The sequence below is a fragment of the Scheffersomyces spartinae genome (genome assembly GCF_019049425.1).
Source record: "Scheffersomyces spartinae strain ARV_011 chromosome Unknown scaffold_24, whole genome shotgun sequence".
In the NCBI taxonomy this organism is placed as follows: domain Eukaryota; kingdom Fungi; phylum Ascomycota; class Pichiomycetes; order Serinales; family Debaryomycetaceae; genus Lizanozyma; species Lizanozyma spartinae.
In genome coordinates this window covers 163,691-190,517 of record NW_025065071.1, presented here as the reverse complement: position 1 = coordinate 190,517, position 26,827 = coordinate 163,691, and the positions used below count along the sequence as shown (strand labels likewise).

Below are 26,827 nucleotides of genomic sequence, written 5' to 3'. Positions count from 1 at the left end.
CATAGATAACAGAGCCAGAAGTCAAGTAGCTTGTTGTGTCCTGGCCTAAGAAAGTGCTTGTTGAAGAGTCCATTGGAGGGATGCTGGTAGTATCTGACTCACAAGAAGTCGAGTATTCCCATTCATCACTGCTATCAGAAGATGATAATGGACCTGAACCAGAAGCGACAGTACTTGCAGTTGTAGTTGCTGCTGAACTTCCTTGAGAGGAACTTGAGCTAAGTGTGTCACTCAATAATATAGAAGGAAGACTCAATGGCCCAGTTACTGAGGAGTATCCACCAACAGAAGTAATCAGAATTAGTGGAATAGACAAAGTACTTGAGGTGGGCTCTGTAGTAGTTGGTTCCTCTGAAGTAGTTGGCTCCTTTGAAGATTCACATGATGTGCTGTACTCGTACTCGTCTTCGCTTGAACTGGAAGCCGAACTGGACTCTGAGCTTGAGTTTGAGCTTGCAATCGAGCTGCTTGGATTAGAGCTGGAGATGGAGATGGAGCTGGAGCTAGAACTGGAACTGGAACTAGAACTGGAACTGGAACTGGAACTGGAACTAGAACTGGAACTAGAACTAGAACTGGAACTAGAATTTGGAATAGAGCTGGAACTTGGAATAGAGCTGGAACTTGGAATAGAGCTGAGAGCTTCCAGGGGATAAGAACTAGCTGTGTCAATTGTGGAGGATGGTAAGAAAACAGTGGCTGAAGAAGAGTCACTTGACGAAGTAGTTGGGCTCCCTATACCTAAGCCAACAGAAAGCCCGTTACTTAAACCTAAACTAATACCACTTGAAAGACCAAGACCAATTGAATTGCCTAAAGATAACCCGAGAGACAAGGCTCTCTTTTCTGGTTCTATTGCTTCAATGGTAGCAGCTTGGACTTGACTAAGTGCTAGTGCAACCAGCACTAAGATTCTGTAACTTAAAGCAGCTTGCATTACTAACAAATATTATAATTGATATACGCAGTAATACAAAAAAAGACCTGGTTGCAGGGTTCTGGGTATGTGAAATAAAAGGAACGAAGGTATCAGTTGGGATAAAGCTAACTTTATGCTTAAGGTAGAATGTAAGTTTTGGTGTTAAGTTTATAAAAAAGTAGCACTCCAGTGCCAGAAAGGAAAAACGTGGAATTAGTGAGTTGGAATGAACGAATTTTTAAACCACCAGCCAGGAACCTTCTTTACTTTTGTAAATATAAGTTGTGTCAGTGGAATATTCTCTCATATATACCTGTTTTGCAGCTAACTATTAGCTCCTACCTGTTACAGTAAAAGCTTGTATCCTGCATGTGGTCGAGAGCAGGTACCTGGGAAACTTCCTTATTGGGAAATTGTATAGTGGGCTTTGTTGCACCTATTATACGAGATCTAATGGCAGTACTTACTGCATTGGGAAGTAGTCCTTGTTACTCCACCTAAGGGGTTCAAGAAGTTACTGGAATGGGCATAACTGTAGATTTTGTTATTTAATGCCCAGCTTATTTATATTTGAATGGCTTCAATAAAGTAAAGGGCCTTATTCGAGCTTTTAGTGTCGTTGTTCAAGTAGACGAGAATGGACATAAAGGTACAGGTAATTTATGTGGTAGGTCAGTTGTTTATACCAATGAATTGTATTATTATTAGGGTTAGCTGTAGCTAATTATAGCCTTAATGGTCAACAAAGGAAAAACATTTTCCTAATATCCCTACATTCTTGTAATTATGACTCAATTACTGCAAAAAACTGACTTACCAAAACATATCGAAAGCTTTAGAAAGCCTTGTATCTATTCCCACTACGAGAAGCCAATACATGTAATATTGTATGCTAACTCATTTTTTAGTCTTGTGGTTGATCATCATAGGTGATTCTACTACATACTACAATATTTTTCATATAGATCACGTGACAAAGTTCTGTGGACTATTTTCACTACCGGAGTGAAAATATACTACAACTAGATCAGTACCACGCTACTACTCCAAAACCAATATGAGACCATCGCTTATACGTTTAGTTCGTCCTCGTCGTCCAGAGAGGAAGACATCTCCCTTGCTTCCTCCACTTGCTCTCTACAAGAGGATCCTTAGGGCTCACTACCAACATCTTCCTCAAGAGCTTCGGTTTTTGGGGGACCAATACGTCAAGGCAGAATTCAAAGCGCATAAACATACCGATAACCCATTGCATATTGTAGGTTTCCTTACCCAATGGCAGGAATATTTGGGAAATATCGTTGGAGATGGGTGGTTAGAAGGAAAATTGAAGCAACAAGATTTAGAGAAAATGTCGCCTGAACAAGTTGGTCAATTATATGAACTCATGCAAGAAACCCGTAAGATTGCAGAAGAAAGAGATTCATAATATATATATATTTATTTATTCGTGTACATAATATAATCATCATAATAATGTTATATCTTTATGAGTATCTATACTTACAAACCCTTACCGTAGTTGCCAGATGCAAAAAAGTCCATAATGATCTTGACAATCTTCTCTAAAGCTTCTAACCAGTCCTTTAATTGTGCGTTAACCTTTTCTTGATCACTACCCAACTTTTCAAAGAAATCCTTTCTGTAAGGACAAGCACTCATAGCAAGCTTGAACACAGGTCTGATCAATATCCCGTGATGTTTGGACAAAGTCTTAGAGTACCCATTGGTGAAAGACTTAGCCAACTCCTTTGAAGGATCATCAACTGCTTCTCTCATGGCAGCAGCAGTGAATTCCAAACCACGACATAACCACAACAAACCTTGTGTGGCCTTCTTATCCTTGGTTCCAGCCTCAGAAAGAATTAAACTTTGCAAAGTGGCAGCGTTCACTGGATCCGCCAACAACTTCTTTCTAACCTTTTCGATATTACCAGTCATATCATCAACAACAAGCTTAAAAGCTGTTGAACCCAAAAGGTCAAACAACTTAACAAGTGACTCAGAAGCCTCCAAAAATGTAGAAGTATCGATCTTGTCGTCAGAAACGCTGACGTCCACAAAAGACACCTTCATCTCATCGAAAAATGTAGCCATGTTCAAATCTTTTGATGTCAGTGAGTCGGTTATGAAGATGCTTATTTATAGCTTGGTTAAGGACAAGGTAAACGTTTAGTACGGCTTTCCTTTCGCGTTCAACACCTTTGGTTTTTTCGCTGTCAAATTAACATTTCACCTCTCTGGTCCGGCGCGCCTATACACACAGGTTCAAATGCCGGTTGCAGGTCCAGAGTCCCTAGACACAGAGTCTACAAAGACAGAAAGATACCGTAACGAGGGTTAGCATGAACCGAGCCACTAATACTGTAGCACTGGTATTATGTCACTACTGTTTATTTCTGTTTGGCGGATAGAGAACTTGTTGAATGTCGCTTATCATCAACGGCACGTTGTCGCACAGTATCCATTAACTCAGTAAATACTCTAATTAAATTAAAACTTAACGTAAACTTCTCATCTATCGTGTGACTGTTTAAACTTTCACACGGAATAATATTACATATTGTCGTGACCGGGGTGTAAATGGGAAAGTTAATCACCACTCAAGGTTAGTGGACCATTGGACTTTCCGTTTCTTTAATGGAGATGAGGCTTCTCTATCTATTTGAACAGGACTACTACTTCGTTCCAGAGAACTGGACGATAGCATTAAAGATTCGTCTTCATCTTCATTGTGAAACCTACCTCTGCGTTTGCGTATTGTTGGAAGCTGTGTTTGTATTTCAACTCCATTCCCTGTTATCTTGTTATCTTGTTCTCTCGACTCCAAATACTTGTTATAACTATAATACCCCAAAGCATTCAGCTCCGTCAATGTGCTATTGTTCTTTGTCATATTCGTATCTGTTTCCTGTTGTATCATGGGCACAATTTTAAATGCCTTGATAAATGCAACCTTTTGTTCTTCCGGTTTACCTTCAGAGGTGGGAATCTGTACAATCTCATTAGTTGTTTCAGGAAGTGGGAATCCGTTGCAATTAACTGAGTTTAATTCGGTACCAAATTGAGTAGCATCATGAACAGATCCTGTCAGTGAATCCACAATAAACGTTAGTTGATTCTCTAATTGTTTATGCTTTAAAATGGGCTTCAATGGATGCTTGATTTGCCTATGACGAGGCTCAAATCGAGCTCCACCAATAACTTGTTCAGAATTAATAAGTGATCGAGCCTTGCTGAATTGTTTACTCATAATCATGAAACCATCAAATGGATTTCCATTTCTTTGACGATTGTTTGTTAACGGTCTGAGAACCGGGATAGATTTGTTTGAATCGAGTTTGATAGAATTATTATCATTTCTGCCTTGTTTGAGTGGGGTAAAATTTCCCTTTCTAGTACCTGAATTGAAGTTCTCTTTATTATCATCTTCTCGTCTATTAACCTTCTTTTTCGTTAATGGGACAATGTTCTCCTTTTCGAAATTGATTGGATCAGAATCTACCAAAAAATTATCAAGAGTTCTTTCCAAATCTCTATCGCTTTTGGTAGTAACTGAGGGAGTTGGTCTACCTTTATAGAATCGGGAACGTAATTGATCGTCTAGCTCCCAGTCAGCTCCCTGTAATGACTCAGCACGTTGTCCATTTATTGCTTGTACAACGTTCACCATAATTGAATTGTTCAACTTCCTTCCTTGAAGTATGCCATTGTCTTGGTCTAACTTAGATTTCTTCTTTGTAATTTGGAAAAGCTCATCTGTGATACAATTTGTTCGTTGAGGCACCAACAGTGGAGCATTCAATTGAGGAATTCTGGAATACGATCGTATATCATCTTTCAAGGAACTCATAAGCCTCTGAGGAGATCTAATGTCTACTTTAAGTTTAACATCTTCTTCCTCATCATCATCAGTCTCATTTGGATCTGAATTGTAAGTCTCGTTCTCTTGAAATAACTCATCAAAATCAACCAGTTCCACCTCTAGATCCGAATTAAGTCCTTTCATCATCGGTTTTAATGACTTCTAAAGTACTGATGGTTTACAATCAATGACTAGGAAATGATCGTCTTTAAAAAGGGAAGAAGGCAAAATGATAACAAGTAAATATTTTTGTGTACTCAATGTCCTGACTGGAAAAAAAATATCTTTGGCTGGTTGCTAGTCGACCGGCAGATGGTGTCTATTATTCTTCTCCACTATATCGATATGTTATCCTTGAAGAGCTAGAGTCAGTAAGAAAGGCCAATGTTTTGTGGTTAGGGGTGAAGGGGAAAAGTTAGCTCTGTGTTTACAAAAATATCAAATATGGAAATTGTCGCACTTTTTGTTTTCACATTTCCTATTGTGGAAAAATAAATCATTTAGTTACATAATATTGGTAGTAGGCATAAAGTGTATACTTCCTAATCAAGAGATTTTCAACTTGGGGTGTTTTTTCTTATTGACAGAAGTATATTCAATTAATTAACTATAACCTATAAATTGGCCCCTCATATATTTATCTGTCTACATTAATACGACAGCAACAACAGCAATAATAATAATAATAATGTTCTCATGCCGTTGGGACCATGCCGTCGTAGTTCCATCTCCAGCGTAATTTGCTTTGTATAAGCTTCAATATCAGATTGGAGGATGTATGTTTCTTTAATTGAGAAATTAGTTCAGGTGAAAACCCCTTTTCAACCTCATTGGTGGAATTTGTAGCTGATTCCAGGGTAAGTTGACCATCATCTGAACTCTGCATGGTTTCAGTAAGATCATATTTATTTTGAATATCCTTGAAAAGCTTTACTAGACGATCGCTACAAGGGTTTCTGGTTAACGACCCCAATACCGACACATCTTTGTACTCCTTCTGGGTATCTATATTTTTTGCAATAACTTGAATATTCAGCTCACCACCAACATTTGATCTTTCTTCAGTAAAAGGAACAATGGTGTATGCGCTTTGTGTTTGGCCCTCGTCAATTGCCATCTTCTTCTGCTGTTGGGCACGTTGCTCTTCAAGATATTGTTGTAGGAAATCATTCAAAAATGTTTCATACATTCCAATACAATCTCCACACACGAACTCCAGATATGGGCTAAGATCAGCAGACGATGAAGATCTATTGACCCCTCCCTTTTTGGCTCTCTTCTTGTTGTGATTCATAATGATTGAACTCACTTCATACAAAGGCTTGTCACATAAATCACAATGCTTAAGTAAATCAGCACCAGGGATCTTACCAAATATCTCCTCAAGATCTTCACTTTTGTAGACATAGGAATCTGCTGAAATGGATCTCTTCTTAAGAAGGGTGTGAGAATATGTTGTGTTAACAGTTGAATTAAGTAACCCATACGAATCCTCAGAACTTGTGGTGGTATGATTCGATAGTATTGGAGAGGTAGATGATATGCTTTTATCATCAGATCCTATTTGGATCTGAGTGTGGTATTTCAACTTAAAGGCAGCAATAGACCGTTTCCTTGCCACGTTTTGCCACAGGTTTGGTGGGGATTCAGAACCAATATTTAAAGGTCTATCAAAAGTGGTATTGTTATTATCAGGAATTATATTGACAGTTTCTGTAGCATTTTCATCACTTTGTACCGTTGCAGAGGAATTTCTCATATAATCTTCTATAAGAACTATGGGATCAGAGCTTTCATTTCCTTCATCCTCATCCTCCTCGTCATCCTCATCTTCATCATACTCTTGATCAAAGCTTTGGATAGTAACGTTCCCATCCAACTCATCAGCGGCGTCGAGATCAACGGTATCCTCAAACGAAGAAACCTCAATATTCCAATTCGTGCCAGTATCAAGTGCCTTCTCACTTGATGAAGTTGACATTGATCCATTGAGGGATTGGGCCAGTGGATTAGACGATATGACATTGAATAATCTTTTGCCAGCTAACCGTTTCTCCAGTTTCTTTTTCATGCAAATCGTATCATGTACCGAGCTTGATTTTAGCAGCATACACTTTGACATACTCAGACGTGGTTTTAATGGAGGTGGAAGGGGTAATGAAGTCAAAGTCGTATCATCTATTAGATCCAACTTTGACTGTGTACATCGTAACGATCGTTTATGGGTACTCATAATGACATGGGCATATTAATATTAAACTGCAATAATACACTGATACTGTGCCGCTATAACGCAACGGAGGTTGACAAAAGAAAAATGTCGTTGGTATTAAACGAGAGTCCAAAAAGGTGTGTCCTTAAAGCAAATTTGACGGAAGACAGAAGAGGAAATAACTACAAAACAGCTGGTGTCAATTATATCAGTTACGTCTAAGGGAAGGAATGAATAAGCAAGCCTATTGATGCCCCAGAATCAAAACCTCACAAAATCCATGACACCGTTTAAAGCTTTCCCCAGAGGCTTAGGCTTAGAGTTTTTGGGTGGGCGTGGACATTACAGACACAACAAAGGGACGACGGAGAATCCGGATTTTATCTTGTACGATGACTGTCTTTACCGGACCAAAACAATAAATAATATATGATCATGGTCAAGTGCAGTACCGTTTGGTTAGTAATCTCGAACTAATTTTGTAACGTGTATTTTCTGATTAGCCCAGGCAATGTCTGTTCCTACAGCTTCATTCAACTATTTACCTATTGATTTATTTACTAACTTGTTTATTCATTCATATCATTACGTCATTGTCAAGGGGAATGCTAAATCTTTTGTATATGGCTTTTCTTATTGCTTTGTATGGCTTCAGTTATTTATTCGTTTCTTCCCTGTCTATAACTTTTTCTTCCTAACACTCACGGCATTGCAAGTACATCAGTGCTCACCGCAGTAACAAGTTTGCTGTCGACAACCAATGCCTTCCGCTTTGAAACAAGTATTTAGGGGTAAGTTGTTTCAGATTCTCATTAGATCGTCATGTATTACTCAAACTGTATGTCCGCTAAAGATTGCTGCAATGGCACCATTGCAAAGGCATTGTACCATACTGGTGAAAAATACTTTACCAATACATCAAAAACATCAACAATACCGACCGCCAACTTGTAGAATATACTCGTATTAGTTATTGTGTACAGTGAAGTGTCAAGGCTAAAAAGTCATGTGCTTTGGTTTGTACTTGTGTGTTCGGTCTTGGGTTGCTGTTAGTTCCTTGCTACACACTACTAATGCTAGCCTAAATTGGATTAGGTTGAATCTGGCATAAAATTAGTTCCAAAAGTAGAATTCTAAGTGTTATTTAAGAATAACCCCACAGTTAGCATTATTGTTATTATTCTGTATTTGGTTGAATAATTGTAACCCTAACCATGGCCTTAATTATTAATTAATATAAGCTACACACACTTAGTTAGTATGCCTGTGTTACTTCAGTTGAACAGATTGCTGCTGCTGCTGCTGTTGCAGTTGTTGTTCAACAAAAGTTTGATAAGGCAAATCTCCATCATCCAACTCATTCATCCAAATAACAATATCTCGAAAGATCCTCTTACTCAAACACTTATCCATTTCTAATTCTTGTTTCTTCATCTGCCTATTCAAATCATCACATACTTCAATCAACATAGATATACCTCTGAACTCCTGTCGTCTTTTGAACTCAATCACTGGTTTCCAATTGGTAACAGAGGAAACATACCTCAATTCTAATACAGACATTCTTTCAAAATAATCACTATGAAGTATCAAAGGTATCAGTTGATTGGTAATTAATGGACAATTGTTTAAACTTAATCGTTCTAATGTTGTATTGCAATTCACTGCTAAATCCCATATGGATTTATCAGAAATATGACACCCAGCAAACCCCACAGTTTTCAATTGCTTATTGTTTCTAATGAGTACAGAACAACTCAGATCCGTAATTAAACTACCTCGGTTCTTACGGCCAAAATTGATTTCCTTCAACTGAGTACATCTTTGCCCAATGAAATATATCCCATAATCACTCACCAATTCACAAGCACGTATATCTAAGGTTTGGAGGTTACAACACGTTTCACTCAAATTGATTAAGAACTTATCATCAAGCACTCGAGATCCAGTGACTACCAACTTCCTCAACTTTTCTAACTGTAGTGTACTTTCTTTGGTGGTAAACTGGGGGTACAACTTGGGACACATATAAAGCTCCAAATGCTCTATGTTGGAGTAATCTATACGAGATTTAAGTATCTCCCAGGTCTTTTGCTTTGCAGTGAATAATTTGTGCAAAACCAATACCTTTGGTTTGAGTATTCTTGCATTCAGTGATTTCTCAAGTACATCAACAAACTTATTGAAATGTCCTTCGTTACTGAAAATGATCTTTTCATTCAAAATCTCTTTCGTAATTTGATAGAAAAGCCTGTTCACCATGAGACAATTGTACAATGTTCCTGACATTGATGATGTCAATTGTTGAGATGACAGAGATTTCGGAAGTGTACAGCTGTTTCTAGAGACTGGAGGAACTTCTTGTGGAACATGAGTGGTTTGAACATCCACAATCTTTAAGATACGATAGACGATTTCAGGTACTTCAAAGATAGAAGGCGGCTGATATTCAGGTTCCGGCTCTGACACCAGCTCTGATACTTGGCCTATTATACTGTTAATATTGGAGCCCTTAATCAAAGGAGGTGACTTTAAGTCACATCTATCAGGTGAGCTAAAGTCGGAACCAGTAGTAGTATCACCATCTTCAACATCAGAAAAGGGAGAAAAGTCATCATCAGAATAATCTGGTAACGAATCCAAATCCGATGAGCTGCTCTCAGAGAAGAACGAAACTTCATTGGCGAAGTTCACATCTATCTTCATTTTATCAAGAGTTATAGTTGGTTTGGAATCAGAGTCAGAGCTGACATCACTATCGTCTGATGAGGCCATTGAAGAGTTGCGTCTTTGTTTCTTTCTTCTGTGGCCAGAAGGAGACACATATGGATTGAAATCATATATTTGGTTATCGTATTTGTATGCAAAAGGTAATGGGGCAGTCTTGTTGGCAGTAAAAGGTGTTATCATTGTAGTAGTAGTAGTAGTAGTTGTTGTTGTATCGATAACTTAAAAGGAAAAATGCAAAGAAGAATTGAAGGATAATCTAAGGAATGACAATGGATAAACCATGAATGCTTTGGTGAGGGTTGAAAGGAATGACTGAAAGACTGTAACGGTACTTTCTATATACAATGACTCTAAACAGCACTATTTGAGTACTGAGGTTATGCAAATGATAAAGAATAGGATGGGGATAGGAGTGGAGTAGATTAATGCTAAAGCCCAATTCAGGGTAATCAACTGACAACAGGTAGAGAGTGTGAAAGCAAGAGAAGGAAAGGAGCAAGTGCAAAAGTTGAGATGCAAAAGTCTTTATATATATTCTATTTATGCTGGTACGGTACCAGATGCATTCCCTATACCTAAATTCGTCCCAGCCTTAACCAGGTTTACACTTTTTTTTACAACGCGTCGTCCAAAATGCACCCTTCGGCAACCTTATGAAGGCATCATTTGGAATGTGGTACCAGTAACTCTTTCCCCTAGTAGTAAAATGCCACCACGTAGGCACTCATTAACAAATTCCATCTACCCTATTTTGGAGGTTCCAACCAGCCTTCGCACTTTTGCGACATTTGGTTCCCCTTTGTTTTGCACCCAATGGAAGCGTTCGAACTATACAACCTCAGAAAAGCTTAGATCTTCAGGAGGCATAGACATGTAGGTACAGAGGAAGGAAATGCCTATAGATGCTGGAGAAAAAGGCCATTTCAGGAGTAAGACGACAGTTAGTACTAGTAACACACCCAATGGATTAATGTCGCGGTTTATAGCGAATAATTTTTAAACCTACAACCATAAGGTTTGCTCCCAAAAAATGACAAGCCTTATATTCGGCTATAATCTCCTTGAAAAATTTATGCCGACTTGTCTTACATCAGATACGAACAAGGTAAGGGGAAATACCTTCAATAATGGTTTAATTTTGTCCTTATATGGATCCTGTATATTACTAAAATGTAGCAAAAGGTGGCAGGTGCATCAAATTGGCTGGTTGATAAGTTCTGAGAAGAGATTGTCACGTGATCTACGTAGCGTCGAAGGTACCACCCTGTTCAGATAAATGGCTGGTACTTCTAAAACTTAAAGAGCCCATGTTTCAGGGGAAATAGAGTGAACAAGTCAAATGAGACCTTTCTCGCTTAATGCATTCTATTGTTAGGTGTTTTATGGATGTAGCGTTGAATAATTTCAACGATAGAGAAGAGGTATGTGGATGTGACATGAACGAATGTTATCTCGACAGATAAAGTAGTAGCAACACTTTTAGGCGATGCTATGAGGGAAGATACTAAATATCATTTGTGCTGGTTTACTTTTTAATTACCAGTAAAGTAGGTTCTATTAAGCGAATGTCGACTCTCGTTTATAATGTCTAGTATTTATCCAAGTGCTGGTGAAGAATAGCACGAACGTTTGGTTTTAGAATGAATGTGAATAGTTTCTCTATAAATATGGCAATGACTCCAATAGGAATCAAAGGGAGAATTAACCGAGTTTTGTGAAGTAACTTAAAACAATAAGCTGGCTATAGTGACACTTCAACCTCCCCTCGCTTATTCTTCAACCGATGGGTCGCTAAAACTTAACAAATAATCTTCAGCTCCAGCCATTGATCTCTAAGGTTTCAGGTGTGATAGGTGCCAGCGTATGCTGGCTACTGAACATATGTGCTGGAAAGTGGTAGCGACACAAATTTAAGTCAAGGAACAAGACACAATACCACATATATATAATAACTATCAGATGGTAGTCATCACAAAGTGCTATTTCATGTACATGTAAAACAACGACGTTATCTCTCAAGGCTGATACATCTTCTTACAAAATCAATTGCTCTAGAATTTTTTGTAGATAAATGTCGTGGTACGTGGTACTTACAATAGGGCGCATCTAGCGAACTTACACCACCAACATCATTACATATGCCCTTGGATTTGCCCATGGATTTCATCAATGTCCATATGTATCATCGACGAATCTTTAAGATGATTATAAGCTGCAGCATACAATATAATACACATGTGTTGGATTACATAATGATAAGTATAATCCATCGTTTTCCCATTAGTTCCAATACTTAGGGCCCATCCCTACTTGTAACGAACCTTTCTTAAGTGTGCTTGACTCTTATCAATAGGTGGTCGTCATGTGTGTTCATCCTATTGGACGATTAGTTCACTATTCCGGGCATCATTCCACGATAGAAATGTAGTCAGGTGGAGAATGAAATATTCCGACTCGGAAAAACTCCAAAATCAATCTATCTGATTGTTGCGGGGCATAACCTGCGACCACCTAAGATATGTATCACGTGACTATTTTTGGGGGATCACCGTCAGAGTTTCTTTTTTAAGGGTGCAGTACCCATAGTCACCTTTAGTATGGTATGAAATGCTGAATACACAAGTCATTGGGTCCCCCCCAGTGTACACTAAACATAAGAAAGAAGTTAAAGAACAAACAATAACAGTAAATTTTTGATATCTGAAACAGCCTTCTAACTCACAAGAAACAACCACTTTCCTCATGCTTAGAAGAAGTGGTACACCTCAAGGTAAACATTCATCTCAGGCCCACATCGTATTGAAGAACGTTGAGCACGATGTATTGGTCTTGAAAGGGTCAGAAGCAGATGCTGGGTCAGTTCTTCTCAATGGAGCCGTGACACTTGCTGTCACCGATCCAATTTCAGTGAAGAAGATCTCGGTGAGATTATACAGTACTTTACGGTTGAAGCAGAACCAGATGGCCATTGGAACTCAGAAAGGTACCGTGTTTGAAAAGAAGCTATATGAATATAACTGGGAGAGCTCTGAGTTTGAATCATATTTAAACAATCTCTATGAGAATTCATCATCATCTCATCTTCATTCTCCAGTAGGCTCACCTCCTCATTTAGGTCATTCTTCCAGTACCCAATCGGTTTTACAAAAGACTCATTCTTCAACCTCATTAAAGGGGTTGACAAGTGCTTTCAAGTCAAAATCGTCTTCGAACTTGATGAATGCTTTCCATCTAAGTAATTTGCATAATAATGGTTCATCTACTAGTTTGGCTACTTCTGTTTCAAACGCTGGTAACCCCAAGTCACCACCATCATCTTCATCTCATGTCTTGGTACATGGAAATTACGAGTTCCCCTTTAGTGCCATTTTACCCGGCAGCATGCCTGAATCTGTGGAAGGTTTACCAGGAGCAAATGTCGTTTATAAAATAGAAGCCATCATTGATAGAGGGAAGTTTCTGAAACTGATAATAGCTAAAAAACACGTACGGGTGGTTAGAACATTAACTACCGATGCAGTGGAATTAACAGAAACGGTCGCTGTTGACAATACTTGGCCCAAGAAAGTTGAATATTCTTTGAACGTCCCAGCCAAAGCCATTGCTATTGGTGGAGGAACTCCGGTTAGTTTTATGCTAGTCCCAATGCTTAAGGGGTTACGTTTAGGAGATATAAAGATTCAAATGGTAGAATTATATTCATATATGGGGATCTTCCCTCCTCCTGTCAATGGAGAAAGAATTGTTAGTGAAAAGTTCATTCCAAAACCCAATGAAGATGATCCAAACTTTATGATGGATAGATGGGAAGTGGATACTTTTTTAAAAGTCCCTGCAAGTCTTTCTAAATGTACTCAAGATTGTGATATCAGTGTTCACATGAAGGTAAGACATAAAATTAAGTTTGTTATCGGATTAATTAATCCCGATGATCATGTTTCGGAATTAAGAGCCTCATTACCGGTTCAATTGTTCATATCTCCCTTCCTTACAGTTACTGCAAGACATGAAGATGATAATGCATCTATTAACAATGAACAACATGGTGCAGGAGGAGATCAAGAAGAAGTAATATTCACCAGAGATTCACATAATTTTAGTGGGTTATCATTAGACCGTTTAGCAGTTGGTGGAACTGGAGGGAATGAAGAAGAAGGAGGAGCTCCTCATCCTTCCAGTTCTCATACTTCATTGAATGGGTTTGTTGCGCCACCTTTATATGAGAAACATATTTATGACAGATTATGGAATGATATCTCACCGATAGAAACTCCCTTGGCTTCTGGTTATGTTTCACCTCAAAGATCAATACTTTCAGAACAATTGGGGGGTATTGATGGTGCGCTTTTAAAAGAGAACTTGAGACAATTGAGTATTCGTCAACAGCAAGAAACAAGTGAACCCATGTCTATTAATGGGCATTCAACCCACAGTATCAACGCTGCTAGTAATAGTGCTCCTAGAGATAAAGGAATTTTCAGTTTGGAAGGTGATGAAGGTGGTGATTACTTAACTGCCAGACCAATAAGTTCAGTCTCTGCATCCTTAAACCATAATTTAAGTCATTTGTTTGGTCCTGGTTCTGCTACTCCACCTTTCCATTTAAGTAGGGTCAATTCAGATACAAATATGAATCAAGTTCCCTCATACAGTGAGGCCATCAATACCAATGCCAATGATGAAGCATTATCACCAGCTTATGAACCTCCACTTCCAGGAAGTAATATCAACTTGGCAGAGATTAATAGGAGGTTCGAACAATTATCAGCAAATGGAAGTGTAACAAGTGTGAAGAAGACTTTAAGAAGTGGAAGAACATCACCAAGTATAAGCAGAATGTCCAGATCAGCATCCCAAAATTCATCACCATCTGTTTCTCGTCAACAATCACAAGTTAATTTAGGCACAAGCAGCAAAAGCCATTCTCGCAGTGGAACCAATCTTGCTGCTGTACCCGAACCTCAGAAGATGTCATCAGTTGTAGGGAAGACAACTGGTTCCGCTTCATTCACTATGTCTGGAACAACTCAAGAAGAAGAAGATGGTGGTGGTTCTAGCTCTGCAAGCAGTGCTTCTAATAGTTATAGTAACAGTGCTACTAGTTTGGTTCCAAGTGGATATAATAATCATCATTCAGTATCTCCGGCTCATCATGATGTACCAGCACATTTACTAGGAAGAATTTCTTCCAATGGACCTCTGGTGAATTCTGTACCTGAAGCCCATGTTCATTCTACTACTCATGTCTCAATGCCAGAAGTGGGGGGTAGTAGTACTACTAAGCTTTCACTGAGTGCCAGTGAGAGGAAGCCACTTTCCAGAAGTGGGTCCACCAAGTCCTTACACTCATTGCATAACTTATCGTTCCTTAGTAAGCGTAAGAAGTAGGACTATATAGATTTTAGAATACACTAGAGCTGACTCTGTGCCTCCATCAAGTATGGGGGATGTGTATGGGGCTACTTATGTACAGGATTTACGATATGTTTAAAATCGAAAGCCAAATGTACAACACCTTTCCTTAAAGATACCTCTGTACATACCCCCATAATGTTCCGAGATCGGACTAACCTATACCTAGCCTATAGAAGAACTATCCCACGCAATGTGGAGGACCCATACACCACTCGGCCGAGTCTGAGACTTGAATTCATTGACGAGGAAGAAGGACTCATGGGATCCAGAAGACACCCAAGACACCCAGTATCAGGATCAACTAGAGCGGGCCACAGAGAGTCTATAGAGTTGAAAGTCCACGTGCCCACGATCTTTGAAATTGCCAATGAATTGAACGACTTAGTACTGGAAATACGTCGACAAACAGATACTCTAAACACCATGTACAAGAAGCTTATTATAGTAGGTAAGCAGGAGAGGAAAGAAGTTGAAGGGAAGATTGAAAATACCAATTACGAGATTTTAAAGCGATTTGAAAGCTGCTATATACTTGTGAAGAAGTTTTCCTATTTAGGTAACAATTGGCAGAAATTATCACTTGATTATGGACCATCTGATCTTCAGATATTGCATAATTATCAAAAGACATATGCATCTACCATCCAAGAGCTATCTCTACTGTTTCGGAACATTCAGAACAACTATATAAAGTTCTTAAAAGATGACGACGACGATGATGATGATGGCGGTGGTAATAACTTCCGTCTGACATCTAATGTTAACCTCTTGCTTGAAGAAGAAGAAAGTCATAAAGTATCATCATCAAATCATTTAGACAAATACTCCAAACAACTCCTTCAACAAGTCCAAGCACAACCCTCTCAAGTTGTACAACAACGAGAACGGGAAATTTCCAAAATAGCCATGGGGATCCTTGAGATTCTGACTATCTTCAAAGAAATGGAATCTATGATTGTTGATCAAGGGTCCTTATTGGATCGAATTGATTATAATCTCCAGAATACTCTTGTGGATCTAAAGAAGGCAGATAAGGAGTTAATAAAGGCTCAACTGTATCAGAAACGGACTACTAAATGTAAGTTGATCTTTTTGCTTACGTTGATAGTGTTAGGTTTGATGATAGTGGTTATTGTAAGACCTCATCATACCGTTGAATACGTGGATAAACCGGCCCTGGAACAACCTCAACCTGAGCCTGAACCGGAATCGGAAGAGCCTCAATCACAGCCCGAAAAACCTTAATGAAAGTATTAATGTTATTATAAAAAAAAGAAGGTTCACTATACAACGTGAGGATTTAACAAAATATGATTACAATAGTCAAAAGCAATTAGAATTGAAAAGAATGTTGAGTTTGGGGCTTTGAAGTTTTAACGAGACATCCCGGGCTTATTGTATCTTTGAGATGGAGGAACAAATCCATTATTCCTACGTTTATGAGCTGAAGCACCTGCTAGTTGGAAGTCGGGATTGGCACTAAGAACTGTATCGGAGATAGTGGGACCCTGAGGTTGGTTTCTAACGTAGTTATTTGAGTAATAGTTGGAGTATTGTTGGGAGGTTGCTGCGTAGGATGGGGAGTTAACAATATTATGAGCCACTGGCTGGGAATTACTATAATATTGAGGTTGTTGAATTGAAGGTACTTGTTGTTGGAATTGCTGTTGTGGAAGTTGTTGTTGTGGAAGTTGTTGTTGGTGTTGAGGTTGGAAACCATAAGAAGGTTGATAATTGGCAGTATTTGGATAATTTGGATTTGGAGGTCTTTGCAGTACAGAAGTGAAATCCAGATCTAAATCTGAATCATGAAGTTGATTCTGTCTTTGGATATTGCTGAAATCAAGATCATCATCATCAACATCAACATCGTATCCTTTATCATTGAAATTGTAACCATCAACATCGACATCAAGAAGCATTTTGTCATTATGATTATCAGGAATAGCATTTCCAGTAGCAGGATAAGGAAGTTGATGATGGTTGGTGATATCTGTTTGGGTTTGAGGCTTTTCATTGTATAATGAAGAGTATACCGTATTTGAAGTTGTGTTGACCATTGGAGGTTGTTTATCGTTATAAGTTCTGTTGATGGAAGAATTTGAGTTATCATTAGATTGAGCAGAAGCAGAAGCCGTAGTCATGGTATAACCACCTTTAGAAGCCGCCATGAAAGTTGAAGATGGAGGAGGCTGGAATCCAAGATTTGATCTTGACTTGCCAATATCCAAATCATTATTGAAATCAAAATCATCAAGACTATTGGTGTCGTCATTACCGTCATGGTCATGTTGAGAATTCAATGAGGCAAGTACCAAAAATACAAGGGCCAACAAAAGAGAGCCGGAAGCAGCCACACTTAACCAACCAAGCCAATCCACTTTAGGGTAAAACGCAAGTATTATACCCACAGTGGCCACCACTGAAGTTAAGAACAGTAACACCACAAGTATCAAGGGTAGGATCACCGTCAAGTTGGGGAGGAACGCACCAATAGCAGCACAGATCAACAGTAACAACGCGAGGAAAGCCGAGATTGGAGCCATGATAAACAATTTGACCATAGTGTTTCTAACACTAGCATCTGATTTAAAAGGTTCAGACGAAGGGATTGTATAGGGGAAAGTTGACTTTAGACATGAATTGCCTTTACAGTAACCAAACAATCCATACGTGGACTCGGAAGTTGTTGCCAAATGAAGCGACCTGACAAGCGGTGTCAGGATAGTTATCAATATGAGGAACACCAATGATACCAAGATCAAGATAACAGTGATGGATCTGAATATAATGGATGTCATGATGAACAGCACACAGAAGTAATATAATAGGAGTATGGTCTAGCGGCCCAGTAGTATTATAGCAGCGTAGTCTAGCTGTATGTCTAACTATTATTGTCTGTTTAGCTGTGGTTGTCTAGTCTGTCCGGTCAAACTAATTTATGTCTGCTTCGAAAGTCGCATATATATGAAGACGTTCTTGACATTAAATGTCAAATCAACAAAATAATAAAGGGCTGGGGACTGATACAGGAAAGCCCTATGGCTATCACTGTGAAAAAAAGGCACTGTATGCAGTACCACAATTAAAGGTTAGAGAACGTAGACGTGATTCGGGTTGGAGATGGTGTTCGTTACGGTTACGGTTACGGGCACTGGTACTGGTACTGGTATTGGTGTACTAGTGATGGTAATGAGACGTATATTGTGTTAGTACTGTTACACTAGTACAATGTTAGTAGACTGTGGTGACTGTTTGACAGAACATTGTCCTCTCCTGTTGAATAATTTGACGTGCACCGTGCACAGCCTCATTTGAGATAGGGGTATTTGGATAGGTTGGCGCACGACCAATGTAACACGTATTGTTATGGGGCTTTTCCAGATGCGAACAGTATTATTCTAGTATTAAGGTATACAATATAGATTAGTACATAGTTATTAAGCTGTGTGTGGCGTGTGTTAGAGTGTACTGACGGCCCAATATGCTGTAGCAGATAGCTTCTAATTGCTATGTGTATGTTAACGCCGTGCGGCAGTGTTATCGGGCAGGAATGTGCGAGGCTCTTGGGGCGCGAATGTCGCGCGAAAAATGGCACAATGTCGCGGTTCCAATGTCGCGATACTTGACCTCCAGCTTCAGGAGCTGTACCATGGATCAGGTATCTCCAATATATACCGTTCCATTGCTTCTCTAAATCTATTACGATATTGCTTTGGAGTCACAATTGTAGGATCTTTGCCCTTCTTCTTATTCCCCATCAAATTATTGCCCTTGACCCAATTTTCCACCTTTTTATCCCATGTAAATGTTCTCAACCAATCAATGATTCCAATGTACAATTTATTGGAAGTATCATCAATCCCCACCACCAACGAGTAGTCCATAACATCCATAGCACTAAGGAAACTGGTATCATTGAACAAGGCACCTCTCATTAATCTTTTCAGCAGTTCCTTAACACAAACTGGCGACTCATAAATGTACTCTATCATGTTCTCATCAAGCAAGACTTCATTCTCTCTACCAGTCTGCTTAACATGACGGTTTCTCATGGACCCCTTCAAGTCGAAAATCCGTGTCAACTTGTGATCATAGAACAAGTTCTCCATAATCAAAAAGTCCATCTTAAACAAGACTTTGTTGGTGTCATTGTTTCTTATTTCCACTTGGTAAAACCCAAAGATTTTGGCAATGGCTGTGGTCAACGTATTGTAAGTCAGCTGGGAAATATACTTGAAATAATAAGGAGCAATCATCACAAACAGATCCAACTCAGACTTACTCAATTCCTTAATTATATACCGATCGTCTAGCGTCTTTAAGAAATTAGATCCACTTTTACCTCCATTGGACTTCCATTTAACACAACGACTTAAGCTCTGAATAAACAGTTCATGGTTCCCGCAGGCCCATCTCAAGGCTTCAAAATGCTCGGAATAGAACACTTTACAACTGAAATGCGTCCGGCCATCAACAAACTGATACTTCAAATGGTTCAGTTGCTGGGTATTTAGTACCATCTCCAATTCTTCTCCTACTCCATTCAATTGGTTCCGTCTTTTGAACTTCTTTTCTATTTTGGCAAAATTAACAGCCTTTTTGTCTGGCACATTGGATCCACCCAAAGCATTATTGTCACTTGTGTCATTATTATTGCTATTATTATGATTATTATTATTATTATTATTGGTATTTGCAGAGACGTTGCTTGTTCCGTGTTCTGGTTCATGGCCCTCAACAGTCTGCTGCATCTGATTCATTTTATGTCGATAGTCACTACTGGACAAACAAAGAGCAATGAGTGAACTGGGCTCATCTTCTCGAACTATAACTTCGCTATCAGCAAAGGTATGTTCTGTCGAGTCCAACACAAACTCCAATTGTTGATCTCCCCACATGGTGGACGCTCGCTCAACCCAAAACTTCGTCAACAGCTTCAAAATACTCTGTTTCTCTTGAGGCTGTGAAGCAGGAGGATTGGGAACAGAAACGGTATTTTCTTGTGGTGGTTGTGGGCCATGAATCTCGCTCTTGACGTTTATATTGTTGGGTGATATGGCCTTTGAACTATTACCTTCCGGAATTGGTGATATAGGCTGGCGATTGTGAATTAGGTTGGGGTTTCTGGATTGTACATGGTTAAATGGTGATGGCATTTTTTTAGTCATGGTCTTATTATGGGAACTGACTCTTGGTCTTGATATCTCATTGTTACCTTCCATCTTATCAACATTCACGGCATCTTCAATCTTATTATAGATCTCCACTATGGGCTTTGACTCTCCCACGGGAATTGGCTTGAAGTTCAGTTTCTCCAACTTCTTCAATTCCTGAGAGATCTGGTCAAAGTTCATCTGGTCAAAATAACTGGCAAGTTCATACACTCTGTTTTGAGTAACCAGAGAAGACCCATCTCCTCCACCTTCTCGACGATTGGGGGTCAGCACAAGCAAAGGAGAACTATCACCACTACCTTCTTTCAACAATTGTTCCATATGATTGATCCGTTCGCCCATTGCCTTCAGAAGAGACTTGGTTCTGGGCGTAGGTGCAGATATTGGATTAATGGAATTACTGCTCTGTTGACCTCTTGGTGTGGTTGGAGTAAGGGAAGAATGGCTATCATCAAATGATGATGGACCACCTTCATCATCACCATCATCTACAATTTCCTTAGGTTTCTGTTCAACTGGATGGTGATCATCTTCCACCTTCTTAACTATCTGTTCGTCATCAATGCTATTATATTTGTCCATCAAGAAGTTCTTTATATGGAACTGGGTGAATCTAGCCAAATCATTTTCTGTAGGAATAAACTCCTTTTCAAACTCATTGAAGGTATTGTTCCATTCAAATCCCAATTCTTGAAGCTTCCGAAGTACAACATTGAGTGACATATAGTTTGTATGGCCACTGTTGATATAAATGTTCATTAATTGGTCATATACTTGTTGAGCTTGGGAATTTGCTAATCCAATTAGAGTAGTAGCTCGTAATAAGGCCTTGTCCAAATTATCAATGGCTTCATTCAGTTTAATGGCTTCTAATCGATTCAATATACTTCGGAAAAATGCCTCCGCCTTCTTTCGGATTAAAGCATACGATTCATGACGTAATCTAATGTCTATTTCACATTTTAAGGCAACTTGTTTCTTGGGAACAACGATTTCATAAGTATCCAAATGTGAATACTGCATTTTAATTATCATATCATTCATAGCAAAGCATTTAATATATTTTTTGAAGAAATCATGTCCACATCCATTGGTGTTATTATGGTGATAATAATAATCTGAATTAACCACGTTATGACCCCAGAAATTGAGCTCAAAAAACTTCCCTATCGACAAATAATACGTTTCGTTACTCATGAATGTCAATGGTGTTGTACAATTACATTCAGAACAGAAACTCCACATTACTCTTCGATTATTGGGGATCCCATTGATCCCACCGGGGATTCCGGAAGATGAAGAAGCTGCGGAGGATGAAGCTTGAGATTGCATCTCTATAAGGAAATCAAGCTTGCCATTGCCATGACAATATGATTTACAATGATTAAGCAACAATTCTCCACATTCATCACAGATATTTTTAGCATCATGAAACACTTGGTCCAAGAATAATCCAAAACATTTATCGTTGTCACTGTAATAATCAACCACCACCAAGTTGGGTCCGTCACAGGGAGTGGAGTATTTAAGGGAAATGGTTGAATGTAAAACATAAATGTTCTTGTGGAACACAGGATAAAGTTGATATGATGTTGAGTTCATACAGTTGGTCCAATTCCGAGCTCGGACATTATAATCATCTTTCAAATCATATAAATGACGTTGAGATGCAAACTTTAGGATCTCCAACATTTCACTATCTCTATTGGGGACATTACTTCCACCAACAAATGTTAGGTTCAACTGCTGAAGCCAATGAGATTCAATCTGTGAAGCGTCCGTCAACTTTTGAATTTCTCGATTGGTTTTGAAGTATTCATAATAGCAAACAAAGGCATGATAAATATGAATTAAGACTGGGGGTAATGTGAATTTAACCACTGGAGAAACACTCACTTTCCTCCGATTAAATAATTCAATGTAATTCTTTAATTGGTGAGATTCAGGTGAAATATCACAGACATTAAGACCCACTTGAGTCTCCAATTCTATCTCCTCAATTATTTCTTTAATTCTGTGAGTGACTTCAACAACAGTGCCATCTTGTTGTTCATCATTATAAATCATCATTTGTTGATCATCAAGCCATTTCCTTTCAAGCTTACTGTTCAATTCTCCCATCATAACCGTTTCAACCGCATATTTGATACTGGCAAGTAAATCTTCATCCCCCCCTCTAAGAGCAATGGTGAACCCAGTGGACATATCGTTTCCAGTAAAGAAAGATAAAGTCTTCACCAAACCTTGATAGTTGTATTTTTTGATCTCAAATTGCTTACAAGTTCCCAATGAACCCTTCTTGAAAAAAAGATCATTGACAGTTTGGAAAATATCGGCCTTGGTGTAACGAGACATCCGTTCAATAACTTGAGGTTTGGTATTGGAAATCACCGTTATATTAGCCTCTTCCAATAACTTTAAGGCGTATCCACAAACCAGATCTCCAACCATAATGATATCTGGTTCCAATGAAACCAACCGAGAAACCAAATTGGTGATGTAAACTTGTTGTTGGGCCTTGATAATACGCAAACTAATAAACAGCTCCTTTTGTTTCAAGTACTCTATGGGGAACATGACTAAGGCAATCTTGGGGTTACTAATCTTAGAAGCCATACCACGGGAATCAATATCTTTGGTCATGAATAACCCATCTATAACTGAAGTTTGTTCGATGGACCCACCCAAGATCTTCTTAACCTTAACGTACTGTTTGAAATCAAGAGTATCTGTTAATTTCAAGTTCTCAATAGCTCCCAAGACTTTATTTAAAGTAGTTTTCCACTGTTCAATATCGTCTTTAATATCACAGTCATCAAAGCATTGTAAAAGTATAGAATCCAAATATTCCTTGTATAATATGCTCTTCGACTTGAGGGTTTCCCTCATGCTCGTGTTCATCATAGTGATACCTTCGAATGAAATATTAAGCAGTACATCTTGACCATCGGTGTCACTGAAGGAATTATCACTGGAGTTCAGCTTCAACCGAGCTATGTTATTATTATTGCTGTTATAACGAGAGACCGCGGGATGTCGGGGGGATTCAATGACAGAATAATCGTTACCGGTTGCAATTTGTAACGAAGATGACGTACGATCATAAAAATCATGGTATGGCTGGTGATCGGTAATCGGGGATGATTCTGGTGCAGAAAATGCATCTTCAGATAAGACTTTGGATAAGTTAACTTCACCACCAACGTTGACATTAGAGATCGATCTGGGAGATGCCGGAATGGAAGATGTTGGTGATGAAGTTGTCAAGACCAATGACATTCGATTACGGCTCAAGTTGTGATCCGGCAGAGTATCCACTGGAGCCTTATAGATATTTGGAGACAATATCAGAGTGTTCCGAATAGATTTGCTCTTTCTTCGTGATCTCATTCTTAGTAATGACTTATGGGCCCTTTCATGGGACCGTAACGCTTCGCCAGTCTTTGGTTGTCTATCTTCGAGGAAAGCCACATTGTGGGGTCCCTTTGTATGACCCTTATCTTCATCATTGGCACCAAAGTTTGGGGTGACTATTTTTGCAAATCGTCTTCCAAAGAGCTTGTCATTAACAATCATTGTGGGGAACTCTCCCAAAGTCGGTACAACGGTAGTAGAATTGGACATCACCGCACAGATAGGATCATTATTGTTAGGAGCAATGTGGTTCAATGAAGTGTACATTGACATTGCCTGTTCGTCTTCATTTTCACTTTCAGTTCCCCTACCATCGTCATCTTCATAATCATCATCTTTGCACGAGGAAGAATCACTCACATCTTCATTATCTAAATTGAAGGCTTGTTTCTTGCTGATAAGATCTCGTTCAGAACCAGAACAGACTTTGTACTTCGAGGTGTTAGGTGCTCGGAAGTTATGATGAGGATGATGAGGATGATGATGATGGTACATCCCTTCAACATTGTTGGGACCCCCAATACTTAAATCCGGCGATGAAGCATTCCTGTTTAGGGCATAACTTCTGAACCAACTCTTGGAGGGTAAGGAATCTCGAAGAGGTGCAGACTCTAAAGATGTCATGTATGTGGAAGACCTGCTATAAGGTATACCACTGAAACTTAACAGATGCGGTTGGCTTACAGGGATTTCAACCGCTTGCCCTGTTCTGGTAGCAGGAATAGTCATTATTGGAAGAACTTTAGGTCTCTCTAAAGTAACATTATTCTGTCTTATAGAGGACGTCGTAAGACTACTCCCACCATCTAAATTATTAGGAGTTGTATATTTCCTGTCCCTTAAACTTGGAGAAGTGAGGATACTTTTGGAGTCACTACCATCCTTATGATTTAAGAAGGATTTATTGGCTTGAGCCCAACCTTCATTTCGAGAATTAACAGATTGTGCTCTCACATGAATACCATTAGGACTCAACAACACGTTATTATCTTCTATAGGTGTCGATGATAATACGGAATGTTCTTCTTCTTTGGAAGCATCATTAGAATCTCCTTCTTCTTCAGAGCTTGAGGATGAATCGTCACTCAAATATATAATAACATCATCGTAACAAGGCTTACACACTCGAAGCTTATCATTGAACTTTTTCACTTCATCGGAGTTACTATTTGCTCTCCTCTGTGCTTTATGTTGATTGTAGGAGATGAAAAGCGTACATTCAGAGCAAAAGATCTGTCCACAGAACCGGCAATGATGTTTTCTTCTAAAAGCTGAAAACGGTTTAAAACAGTTCAGACAATCAGATACAAATGCATCATTCATCCAGTACTTTCTAGGAATCCCACCTGTTTTTAATGGGTTTTGAGAGGCTTTCTTGGGCATTGATTTCTTCTTCTTTTCCATAACCTTATTGGTTATTACCGAGGAAGCCGATGATACTAGATTAGTATTGGCAATGATGGACTTTGCATTATCAAGAATAGCACTAGAAAAATTAGTAGGAACACCACCTGCACTAAACCCTTTCTTCTGACGACTTAAATCCTTCTCGCGTAGGGCATAAAAGCTTGATAAAGACGGGGATAACAGATCTGCGGAGTCTGCTAAACCTCCTCCTCCATTCACGATTCCTCTTGAAGGTTCGCTGGATGCTGTAGTACTATAAACAGATGAATAGGAATTGGTAATTGTGGGTTGTTGCTTGTTATTGTTATCGAATGAGCAATTAATCACAGGATTTAGGTAATCTTGGTCTGTATCATTGGCAATGGACTCTGTATCCGAAGCGGAATCATCTGAAAGCTCAATATCATTGGGTAGGTTAGTAAACAATGAAGAGATTCGATTCTGTAATGCTTTCTTTATGTTTGGCTTGGAGATTTTGAGGCTATTGGCCTGTTTTGGGAAGGGACTTCTGATTGGAGGAGGTTTCAAGGACCGATCATTGCTGGATAAAACATGAATGCTTGTGGTACTTGATACACTTGTAGCTGGGAGACGAGAAAACGAAGGCGTACCTATTCGAAGACCTTTGTTGTCTGATGTGACTCTTGGTTGGAGTGAAGTCGGGGGAATGGAAGCAGTACCCACTTGTTCCGATGCAGTAACAGTAGCAGTATTAGCTTTCGCAGCTGGATGTAGCAGTTGAGATGGACCTGCAACTGTGGATGCAACTGGAGGTGAGGGAGGAGAAGAAGGCTGTTGCTGTAGAGGAGGAGGAGGAGAAGGGGAAGATGGTGGTGGTGGACCTGGTTGAAGAGGAGGATTGGTGAAGATCGGCGTGGAAACAGAAACCGTGGCAACTGAAGGAGCAATCGGTATAATTGAGCGTGGATTATTATTATTATTATTATTGGTATTGGTATTGGTATTGGTAGTACTATTATGAATATTAGCATCAGCTTGATCTTGCTGTTCATTGGATGGAGTAGGTATTCGAATAGGATGACGCAGAGACGGTGATTCAGACATCTCAAGAATCGTCGTAGACGAATGAGAAGGGTACGATCCAGAAGCTGTATCCAAAGCCGGAGTATACCCTTCTTGTTGAGGTACCACCACTTTGGGGTCACCACCACCAACACCTATTGTCTGGTTTGGGTGAGTCTGTATGCTTTGAGTGAGCGACTCCACATCATCTATGGTTGCTTGCTCTTCAGGAAGGAACGTGGACGTGGTACGAGATTTAGGTGATGAATAAGTGTGGACTAAATTGGAGGCATTGTTAGTAACCTTTCTTAGGGTGGTAGTTAAGAGCTGGGTTAGTGTTCGATTGCCATCGTTTTCGGGGTCAGGAAGCACTGGAAACGAGATGAAATCATTGGCACCAAAGTCCTCTTCATCGCTATTATTATGAGGGTGATTCATAGCATCCAAGTGTGTGGATATATATGTGTTGAACAATAGATAGAGTTTACTTAGTATGACTCGTGATTATGTGTATACTTGGTATCTCCTGCATTCCCGAACCACGTGACCATCTGCGCGGACGCAAAAAAATGTTCGAGACAAGCCGTGGATTCAATGAACAGCAACAACTATCAGAGCCCGCCATCAACACTAGCCAATAGATAACCCCATACGGTTTGTGACGA

The 26,827-nt window shown here is 39.2% G+C and overlaps 7 protein-coding genes across 7 annotated transcripts; 3 read left to right on the top strand and 4 right to left on the bottom strand.

The window, feature by feature from the left end:
• Positions 1-1,976: 1,976 nt before the first annotated feature.
• ACN9 (uncharacterized protein) lies at positions 1,977-2,348 on the top strand (the record flags this gene model as incomplete). The annotated part of the gene is made up of 1 exon (XM_043193640.1): positions 1,977-2,348. One exon carries the CDS (start codon positions 1,977-1,979, stop codon positions 2,346-2,348), a length of 372 nt encoding a protein of 123 aa, XP_043047309.1.
• A 74-nt stretch (positions 2,349-2,422) lies between these two features.
• On the bottom strand, positions 2,423-4,931 carry KQ657_002892 (GLTP domain-containing protein; the record flags this gene model as incomplete). Its single annotated transcript, XM_043193639.1, has 2 exons — positions 2,423-3,056; positions 3,520-4,931. 2 exons carry the CDS (start codon positions 4,929-4,931, stop codon positions 2,423-2,425), a joined length of 2,046 nt encoding a protein of 681 aa, XP_043047308.1.
• Positions 4,932-5,478: 547 nt separating this feature from the next.
• Positions 5,479-6,765, bottom strand: KQ657_002891 (uncharacterized protein; the record flags this gene model as incomplete). Its single annotated transcript, XM_043193638.1, has 1 exon — positions 5,479-6,765. One exon carries the CDS (start codon positions 6,763-6,765, stop codon positions 5,479-5,481), a length of 1,287 nt encoding a protein of 428 aa, XP_043047307.1.
• Positions 6,766-8,265: 1,500 nt separating this feature from the next.
• AMN1 (Amn1p) lies at positions 8,266-9,906 on the bottom strand (the record flags this gene model as incomplete). Its single annotated transcript, XM_043193637.1, has 1 exon — positions 8,266-9,906. The coding sequence occupies one exon, from the start codon at positions 9,904-9,906 to the stop codon at positions 8,266-8,268; it is 1,641 nt and encodes a 546-aa protein (XP_043047306.1).
• Positions 9,907-12,468: 2,562 nt separating this feature from the next.
• Positions 12,469-15,114, top strand: ROD1 (Rod1p; the record flags this gene model as incomplete). Its single annotated transcript, XM_043193636.1, has 1 exon — positions 12,469-15,114. The coding sequence occupies one exon, from the start codon at positions 12,469-12,471 to the stop codon at positions 15,112-15,114; it is 2,646 nt and encodes an 881-aa protein (XP_043047305.1).
• Positions 15,115-15,166: 52 nt separating this feature from the next.
• On the top strand, positions 15,167-16,386 carry TLG2 (Tlg2p; the record flags this gene model as incomplete). The annotated part of the gene is made up of 2 exons (XM_043193635.1): positions 15,167-15,175; positions 15,340-16,386. 2 exons carry the CDS (start codon positions 15,167-15,169, stop codon positions 16,384-16,386), a joined length of 1,056 nt encoding a protein of 351 aa, XP_043047304.1.
• A 128-nt stretch (positions 16,387-16,514) lies between these two features.
• FAB1 (1-phosphatidylinositol-3-phosphate 5-kinase) lies at positions 16,515-26,600 on the bottom strand (the record flags this gene model as incomplete). Its single annotated transcript, XM_043193634.1, has 3 exons — positions 16,515-17,922; positions 18,614-18,628; positions 18,793-26,600. 3 exons carry the CDS (start codon positions 26,598-26,600, stop codon positions 16,515-16,517), a joined length of 9,231 nt encoding a protein of 3,076 aa, XP_043047303.1.
• Positions 26,601-26,827: the final 227 nt, after the last annotated feature.